Here is a 9800-nt window from a genome sequence, read left to right on the forward strand (position 1 = left end):
GGGCAATGTAGGTAGACAGAATGTAAAAGACCTTTCTAAAGGAGTTAATGTTCTCAGAACCGCTATCCATATATACTAACTGTGTATGTTGCCTGAAACGATAGTACATTAATTAGACATTAATTGGTAAATTGTAATAATTAACAATAGATGTCACAGTTATTATTTCCCAAATTTAGCTGAACTTTAAAAATTGGCTCAAGTCTTCAGTGCCATAAAGACAAACGGATCTCACAGCAGATTCAGATATTACTATTCATTTCCTTTTCTTATTTTCAGCATCACTAGGTTTATGTTTTGCCCATGGTGTATGTATGTGCGTGTGCTGCAGCCATTTAGTGCATGTGGGCTTGTTGTGGCTACAGCAGCTACGATCGTTACGCATCCTGCTGCCCTGACGATGTGTCTTCCCTTTTGAAGTTATGCTAGTGGCAATGTTTGTATTGTGTGCATCTTTCCTTTTTTTTTAATGCACACACCACTTAAATCATCAAGCTTCCTCGGAAGGCTTTTTTTAAAAATATGGCCCCATCGCAGAGACAGCTGCTTAAACCAATTTGGCAAGTTCAGAATAAGCCTTTGATAGTTTTTATTTATGTTGCAATCAACCTCTTTTCTTTAATCTGTAATCTCAGTTTGGCTGCTGTCTCCTCCACTCTTCATCCCCTTCACATTCACGTCACACGAGTAACTCCCATAAATACATCAGGACAGTAAAGTTTATTCAGAGTTTTAACATAAGCTAGACTGAGAGCAACACACCAATCTTATGTCACAGTTAGCCTTAATAGGTTTTTTTTGTATGAACACGCGTACAAAGATACTCTCTTCTGATGGTCATCTTCTGAGTCTTTTCACAGTGTTGCTTCCTGAGTATGTAATCATCTCACTACACATGTTTCCGTCCGCAAACCACAGATGCTCAGATTCATTTTTACACCACAATAAATCCAGTTCAAAAGAAATGAGGGAACGCTGTTTTCAATTCCTGCAACAGCCTCTCTGAAAATCAGAGGGCCATGGCAAATGTGTGTTTCAAGGAAAGCTTAAAAAATGCAGCCCCTTTGTAGTATTGCCAGCTCGGTGGATTTCACTGTGGCCGTAGTTCTAACAGAGACGGGGCTCAACAGGTTTGAGCACCGCACTGAAATTTACAGATACTCCGTGGGCCAGCTAGGACCACTTTTCACTGCGTTATATATGACCATCGTGGAGTAAGTTAGCATCTCTGTCTTTTGAAGGAGGGGATGAATGAACACACAAGTTGCTCCCTATCATGGCAGGATGAAATCTGTGATGTGGATGCTTTCATGGTGGAATGCAATGAGTCCCTGTCTAAGAGAAGTTAAACAGAAAAGAAAAGAAAAGAAAGGAAAGACTGACCCGTGAAAAGACAGAAAGAAAAAATTAGATTTTGACTGAGGCTGTATGCTTTTTTTGCGCTGGACCAGGCTACACCAATCAGCTTCCAAAGCTGGATTTACTCTTTGTACTGTTATATTGTAGTGCACAATGACTGTCCGCTGTTCCAATCTTGCCATTACATTGTTGTAAGGGCTCAGGAATATTTAACAGATTTTTTCTTTTCAAGTATTGCATACTCATTTTAACCTAAATACCAAAACACTATTCCAGAGCCTAACAATACAGCATAATGAGCACTGCTGCTGGCATCTACTGTGAGGCAGTCTTAAGGCTTTCAGTAGTGCTTTTGGTGGGAGTATGGAGTCATTTTAATCATGGGCAGTGGGTGACGTGATTCTCAAGCAGCCTAGAGGTAAAAAAAAAAAAGAAAAAGAGCTACATATAATCCAGCTGTCTAATCGCTGGCGCCCACCGGCTCTGCCAAAGTGCCTGCAGCAAGGTACCAAACCTCCACCAGCTCTAGGCGTGATGATTTATGGCTGACCCCTCCGCAAAAACCTCCCTGCAGAAATAAATAAATCATCATCAAATGTGTGTGTGCTTGGTGAGGATAATGTTGAGGCAGGTCCAAGACTTGTCTCATGTGACATTTTCTGAAGAAGTTGAAGCCAACATATGATAATGTTCAAGATTAGCAAGACTTCAAACATAATTTTTTTCTTTCTCCATAGGATTTCTTTAGAAGGTTTGCTGAGCTTTTAGCAGCATCACCCTGTTTCATTTTCATTGTTACTGTCAATCACCGAGCAGGTGAGGTTCAAAACACCAGGACTGCTCTGAAAGTGAACAGAAAAAAACTGTTTTCACCGTGAATGAACGTGAAAGAACCAAAAAACATTTCAATGTACGGATCCCCGATTTTTGCAGCTGTTACCTGTCATCTATGAGTGAGATCAGCCGACATGTTGTTTTGTTTTGTTTTGTCACGTGCCAGTGCATTGAACAGGGTGGAAGGCAGGACTACACTACACAGCAGTGCTTCTCTCAGCCTCAGCCGCCAGAGTATTAACCACAGGTGATGGGTGACTAGAAGCATTAATTCTGGTCTACCGGTTCCCATATTTTTTTATGATAATGAAGATAATGATCGGCGGCCGAACAGTCCATAATGCACACTGCTGATCACTTATACTCCCTTTATTAACAGTGTTTCAGTTTTGCATGACGAAGGTCAGGGGACCAAAATGAGGGATAGTGAGTGTGCAGTGAGCAGGGTTTTACGGTTCTTTCAAGGTTAGAGTTTAAATCCACTGCACCCGTCCATAAGTGGAGTGGTGCATAGCTTTGCAACACTCAAGGTCATGACATAATTTATGGAGACACACAAGCCCCACTACTCCCAGTGAACCTTCCATTGGTGGTTCTGAATCTGGAACTTCAATACTAGAGTAAGCCTCAGCCTTCATCTGTCACACTGAGTGCAGTTAGCTTTGGTGCATTAGCATCGTCCCACGCTCCTGACTATGGGCCATGTATATTGTATGAGTATGTAACCTACATCTGTCCCTGATCACACAGGTGTAGTGTGCAGGGTTGAAAGGTGTCCAGGAAGGTGTTTTGTGGTGTTTAGTCAATTTATTCCGCTGTCGGAAGAGATCAGAGTCCTGCTGATTTCACTTGGTGTTTAAATTCTTAAAACTGCTTCTAAAATGGCTGCCAGAGGCTTGGGGGTGTGTGCTCTTCAAATCGGTGTTCAAAATGTGTTAAGGGGTGTAACAGTAAAACTATAATGGAGGTTTTATTAAGGTCTGAGCAGGGTGGTGTAAAACATTAGCTAATACATTTCAAGTATTTCATGGAAGATATGTTTAATTTATGTTATCTGGCAAACCCAACGTTCACTTTTGAGGTTGTTAACCTGCATAACGTTATTAATTAAAGTAAAGTCATGGTTTTATGGAGCTTCAATAAAAGTTGTACGGAGATAAAGAGAAACAGAGAGTTAGCGAATCTATAAATGAGACTTTGAGGTTGAGAAACTCCCACTGCTGAGAGTGAGTGGGAGGTGTTAATGTTGGGGTTTACTAATGCAGCATAATCATCCCAGTGGTGAGGGAAATTTAAAGAAGCTGGCCAAGGAAAAATGTCATTGTTGCAAGGCTGCGAGAGGAAAGCTCATGAATAATTTTGCAAAGTATCTTATTTAACTGACAGAATATTCAGTGGAGCTGATCAATCCTTAACTTCACAGTTTTTGCTTTCTGTTTGTGGTTTCTCTCTCTTTCTGTGTCCCAGATTCTAATCGGGGAAGTGACCAGTTTCTTTGTGAAGACAGAGGGAGCCCAGGAGAAGACCATAGTGACCGCTGACTGCTGCTATTTCAACCCTCTCCTCCGTAGGATCGTACGTTTTCTGGGTCAGTCAACGTCCTAAAGATCAGAGGTTCTTCAGCTTTGACTAATACAGCCTCTGTACTCTGGAGTCAAGGCTCATTAAGACTTGCACCAGCACTCCTCTGTCATGCAGGATGTGGACTGGGCAGAAAGAGCTCTTGTCTTTAGTTTGGGGGCCGTGGACTAATTTCCTTTGCTTTTCTCTTTATGTCCTGTTCTGTTGATGTTCTGTGACCTTTTTCATCATGTCATGTAGCCTGTATTTATTCAAGTTATGAATCTTTTAAAGTGACACGCTGAAGTTAAGAAGCAAAAAAGCAAGGGCTATGTCTGTCTGGCCTTTCACTCCCACACAGGCAGCAGTCAGCGTACCCATTTTAATTCCCATCTGAGTTTCTTTCGCCACTCTCATTGATTCTTTTTTGAGTCACATATGCACACGCTCCCTCTCTCTCTCTCTCTCTCTCTCTCTCTCTCTCACTTCCTCTCTTTCACACACAGGTGTCTACTCCTTTGGCCTCTTCACCACCACCATCTTTGCCAATGCTGGTCAAGTGGTGACAGGAAACCAGACCCCTCATTTCCTGTCTGCCTGCAAGCCAAACTACACAGCTCTGGGCTGCCAGTCTCCCCTGCATTATATCACAGAGCGTCGAGCCTGCACAGGAAACCCATACCTGGTGGCGTCCGCCCGAAAATCCTTCCCTTCCAAAGACGCAGCTCTCAGCTTTTATTCAGCCATCTACACAGTGGTAGGAAACGAGTTTGGGGCAGTGGGTGAAGGTGGCTGGCTGACATCTGTCTGGTCTGGTTAGGTCATGCTGTTGGAAAGCATAATACTATATATATATATATATATATAATACTGAATTTAAACTTCTATAAAGTAGATTATTGATAAGGTCAGGTAACAATATAGACATTAAAAAAAGCACTTTATATATTCAATAATTATTGATTTTCTCCACATATGGTGGTACGTACATACTTTTAAAATGATTTTTTTCTGTGTGTGATCATCATCAGTGAATCTTAACACAAATGACCTCTTTATTTTCTTAGATTTTTTTCTTTAATTTGGCAATGATCTGTTTTTAGATCTTTAACCAACAGAGTTTTTTCTTTCCCAAGGTAAATGTGTGCATGTAAGGCTTCTCAACAAAGTCATCCTAATACACTTTTCTGGTTTAAACATTTACTGCAGCTATGATTTAAGTATCGCTGATAAAAAAAACTTTTATAAAACCTTTGTTCTTTTTTTAATTGCATTGCCATGTTTCTGTCATTGTAAAGAAATGATGGCGGTGTGTTATGGCGCTGTCTGCTGTGCCTCATCAGACCACTCGGCAGCTCTAAAATCACTGCAGAGTGCGGCCTCTTGTGGCTAAATTCAAGCTGTTCAGCCTATTAGGTTGTTCAAGCTGTCGCACAGTTTGAATGGTCTCAGCTGACTGACGACCGGTGGATTCAGCACCTGGTTCAGCTCACATGAAAAAAATGAACACAACATTTCTTATTTCAAGTATATTTCTATCCTCCAGATGTACGTCACCCTGGTTTTCCGGACCAAAGGGACCCGTCTGACCAAGCCCACCCTGTGCCTGGTGTTGCTGTCTCTGGCGGTGCTGGTGGGAGTGGTGAGGGTGACCGAACACAGGAACCACTGGAACGACGTCCTGGCTGGGTTTGTCACCGGAGGGGCCATCGCTGCCTTCTTGGTGAGAAGGAGAGGAGGGAGGGAGGAGAGGAGTGGTGAGGGAAAGGAGGTTGGAAGAAGAGATAGATAAAATTTCAGGGATCAGAAAAAAAAAGGTATGAGAGCAGGAAGAGATAGTGGTAGATGGGTGGAAAAGGGAAGAGAGACAGGAGGGAAACACTAGAGAGAAGGATTAGTATGATGATGGGAGAAAAAATGCAAAGAGAGAGCAGTGTTGGAGTAATATGGGGAGCAGGAGAGATGGTGGGAGGATGGACTGACGATTAAGGCGAACTGGAGATGAAATAGCCTTACTGCCTGTGTGATAGAGGACACACACACACACACGCACGCGCTGTTACAACTATGAATGCGAATGGATTGAACTGAAAGCGCATTCGAATAGTCTCATTTAGTCTTGGACCTTTTGGCCTAAGTCAATTTTCCAGAAAAAAAACAACTTCTAGGAACGGTGTTAACTTTGGAGATCAAAGTGCTGCCTGTGGTTCATCCTGAAGACTATAGCTTCCTTTCAGTGCTTCCTCCCACAATTCATTCTTCCTCTCGCTCTCTTTTATCTCTGTCTCTCTCCCTCTCGTACTGTAAGTGCCCTCTTCAGTATCTGTTTCCATGCACTCTCCGAGCAGTTCACACAACAGAAAATCATCCATCTCTGTGGTGCAGTGGAGCGAATCTCTCCCCTCCTTTTTCATTTTACCTCCGCTCTATGCTCTTCATCAGGTGTCATGTGTGATCAACAATTTTCAGCCAACCCAAATAGCAGTGGCGACTCCTCCTCCTGCACAGCGTCCAGAGCCCTCCATCGGGCTCCCTCTCCTCAGCCTGCCCCGTGTGGAGAGTCCACTCGAAAAGTTAAGTGGCCTCCAGGTAAGGGAGTGGGGGACATTGATAAAATAGTTTAAATGATTAATAGTATATGTGTGCATGTGATTGTTTTAATGGGAGGGTTTGGCAAGGCAAATATTTATATTGAAATATGTTGTCTGAATGTTTCCTACGCACTTCTCTCTGTCCGATATCTGTTGTGTGCACCCTCTCTCTTCTCTAGACATCGTCATTCTGCAGTCTTGTCTCGTACCGTTTCAGTCAAGTCGAGTTTATCTTCTCTATTCCTTCAGGTTTCTCCCAAATGTTTTCAAATGTTTTCTACTCTTTCCTTCCCTCCTTCTCTCTCTCCTAAACTTCGCTCTTTCTTTTTCACAACCTGTTAGGCTCCAGGGCTACCGTATTCTGAGATCACATGACCATCAGCCAATCCCTTCCCCCGCCCCTCCCGATGTTCTCCTCCCCTCACGGCGTTGCCTCACCAGCGCAGTCTAGACCTGCCCTCTGAATGCCCCCCACCCTGCCCCGCCCACCCCAACGGACGACATCCTCTCCGACGAGTCAAATCAACCCAGGTGTGAAGGTCCACCAGTAACAGGAACCGGGACAGCGACATGTGCACATGGCGAGCCTGGCTGAAACCTGTCATCCGCTAAGGACCAATAGGAGATGGAGACTTGTCCTTCTGTCCTGTTCTTCCCTGTTTGTCCTCCGAGATGGCCTCCCTTTTCTTTTGGGTGTAAAAGACCCAATGAAAGACTTGCCAAAGCCAGAGCTGTTGAAGCAATACTGTGTCCTACTCCCCTGTCCTTTTTTTCCTCAACAGTGACTTTGAAGACTGTTGGCTGGTGAAAACTTGATAAAACACTTCATCAAAAAAAAAAAAAAAACTCAGCTGAGCTGAGGGTTTGGGGATGGAAGAAAATCCCAGTCACATGTGGATCGTCCTCAAAAGACCATTTTCTAACACTCAGGACAATTAAAAAAAACACAGGACAAGATTAAAAACAAAGACCTTTATGTAATGAACATGCAGGTACCATCGAGTAGTATGGTACAGAATTGTTCCTGTCCTAAAAAACGAACAAGAGACGCTGTCAAAGAGGAAAGCACTTTTGTCAGTTATAGCACAGGTGAACCAATTTAGTGTTCAGGAAACTGTGTTGTATCTTATTAGTTTCGGGGGGATATTGGTTTGATCCCTTGCTGTATATTGTGTGAAGTGATATTAGGGACATTTACACACACTAGAGCTGTGCTTGTGATACCACATTTGTTTTGGAGCATCAGTTAATTCATCCTTGTAGTGAACTGAACTGGATTTCCATCAACCTTCATCAGATGGACATCTTTTAGCTACTTATTATTCAGTCTGTGTGTGTCGGCGTGTGTGTGTGTGTGTGTGTGTGTGCGTGCGTGCGTGCGTGCGTGCGTGTGTTGTAATTGTCCGTAGTTCTGTGTCCACGCTGTGAAATATTTGGAAAGTTCTATCATTTGACTTTGACTGCCTGTTTTCATGCGGAGATCTTTGTCAGTGTTAGTTTCCACACAGTTCACCTTCTCCTGTTTCACTTCCACCCTTTCGTGCTTCTTTTTTTTTCCCTTTTAAATTACCTCTATCTAAATACAGGACACCAATACGATACGTCTTAAAATCCATGTCACACGCAAATTGTGTTTCCAAAATGAATGTGTTATAAGAGTGGTAATGACATCAGTTTGCTACTGTTTTGCATCTGTCCTGTCCAGTTTGTCTTTGTTTCCCCCGCTTCAGTCCACCATCATTTCCTCACACCGTCTCTATAAATCCAATGGCGAAGACCAGTGTATACCACAGAGGTAAGATCTCTGAGTTTTGTATAGTTTTGTACAGTAAATAGGTTTCTTTACGCAGTATATACAACATTATCATTATGTTTAAATTGTGTGAACAATGTGAAGCTACCTGAAGCTGTCTTTAGGAACATGAGTAGTAGCCTGATATGAAGCAGGAATGTAGCGCAGTGGAGAAGTGTGTGAAATCTTCACGGCATGCAGTCGGTGTGTTTGGCTCACAACTTGCTTTGGTTCTGCTCAGTTCACAAGGACACTGCAGACAGGTTATACTAGTAAGAGAATACGCAGTGGGTTATATATAAAGAAGACATCGCTATGGTTTTATTAAGGGTGTGTGTGCGTGTGTGTATGTGTGTGCTTTTTCGGAAATTGTGTGTATGTTAATGATGAGCACATAGTATGGCAGCATAACTGTTAATTTGGCAATGTGTTTTCTTAAGTGAAACTGTCAAAAGGTAGCTGCTATAATTACACACTTGTGCTTGTGTGTAACTGCAGGCCTTCAAAGGACCCCTGCCAAGGCGTCCTAACAATGCCTGTTATAAAAGTAGGTGCTCATAATAGCTTTGAGATTACCTACAGTAAAACTTTTCAGTCAGATTTTTTTTTTTTGTAAACAACTGAAGAGATAGAGAACACCATAACTGTCCAAATAATGTTATTTTCATGTTAAAATGTCTCTGTTTTGTATTTATTTACCAAAATAAATTGCAATTACCACACATTACTGCCTGAATTACATTTGTCATTTGCAAGTAAGAATTGAGCTATGATTGGCCTGCTGTGCGGAGGTAAGAAAGGGGCCAAGGTTTGAGCCCTTCTCTCAGGTCATCACTTTTGATGAGTACACACAAGTGCAACGCTATGAATTTCCTCAATGAGAGGCTGTTTAAATATGTGTGCTGTTATCCACCTATTCAAACTAAGTTAAGTCTCCTCCATCCCTGTGAAGGCCAGCTTTTCACTCCACGTTTGAGTGTTGCCATTCGGAACAACTCCTGCTTTTCCTACCGTGAAGTGTCAAAATAGTTTTCCATGAAAAGCCCTATCTGTGTGTTTTACCGTAATAGGCTGAAAGAACTGTGTTTGAAGAACTAAAACATTGGGGTTTTGTCACCATTTCATAATACTGCACGTTACATCCTGATAGTATACAATATGTTACTAATTTTTCAAATCACACAGTTTTACCAGTTTGCTCACAAGAGACTTAATGCACTTTAACGGTTAGTACTCACAGGAAGTGGCAGAGGAACTGACAGAGGAACTGACACCTTGGATTGCTTCTGCCAATCAAACTTCACAAAGAGAACAACATGGGGTTTTTTTCACCACCATCTGCAATTTGTGTTAATTCTGTGCAGCTGTGCATCGCTCCCCAATTTCTTTTTGCACTGCATCAAGGCAAAATAGTGTCCCTCAATAGCAAAAATCAAACAGATGTAATATGCTTACTGACATTTTGAGTGTAGTTAATGTTGTCACTTTTCCAGTGTAAACACACTAGAATGATATGTTGTGAGGAAGTGGGACACACTAATGGGACAGTACTGCCACTTAGTGGCCAGCTGGGTAATGGCAATGGAAGTGCAGATGTAAAACGTAGTATGTACAATTAGTAGCCTGTGTATAAATTACTCAGTCTGTCATTGGTAGCACATTTG

General features: G+C 42.3%; 1 protein-coding gene across 3 annotated transcripts in view; it reads left to right on the forward strand.

Annotated features, from left to right (window-relative positions):
• plppr2b (phospholipid phosphatase related 2b) overlaps nucleotides 1-8858 on the forward strand; it is a 52241-nt gene extending 43383 nt beyond the window's left edge. For 2 of the 3 annotated variants that reach the window (XM_023400893.2, XM_023400892.2), the window contains 5 exons: nucleotides 3661-3781; nucleotides 4260-4510; nucleotides 5300-5476; nucleotides 6196-6326; nucleotides 6687-8858. In XM_023400893.2, coding sequence (XP_023256661.1) covers nucleotides 3661-3781; nucleotides 4260-4510; nucleotides 5300-5476; nucleotides 6196-6326; nucleotides 6687-6795 — 789 coding nt within the window. In that variant the 3' untranslated portion in view covers nucleotides 6796-8858. Of the gene's footprint in view, nucleotides 1-3660; nucleotides 3782-4259; nucleotides 4511-5299; nucleotides 5477-6195; nucleotides 6343-6686 lie in introns of all 3 variants that reach the window. The other variant, XM_087172520.1, reaches the window with a different exon arrangement.
• Nucleotides 8859-9800: the final 942 nt, after the last annotated feature.

Source organism: Seriola lalandi, unplaced genomic scaffold (genome assembly GCF_002814215.2).
Source record: "Seriola lalandi dorsalis isolate HSWRI2012SDOR001 ecotype SW California unplaced genomic scaffold, Sedor1 jcf7180002053069, whole genome shotgun sequence".
NCBI classification, from domain to species: domain Eukaryota; kingdom Metazoa; phylum Chordata; class Actinopteri; order Carangiformes; family Carangidae; genus Seriola; species Seriola lalandi.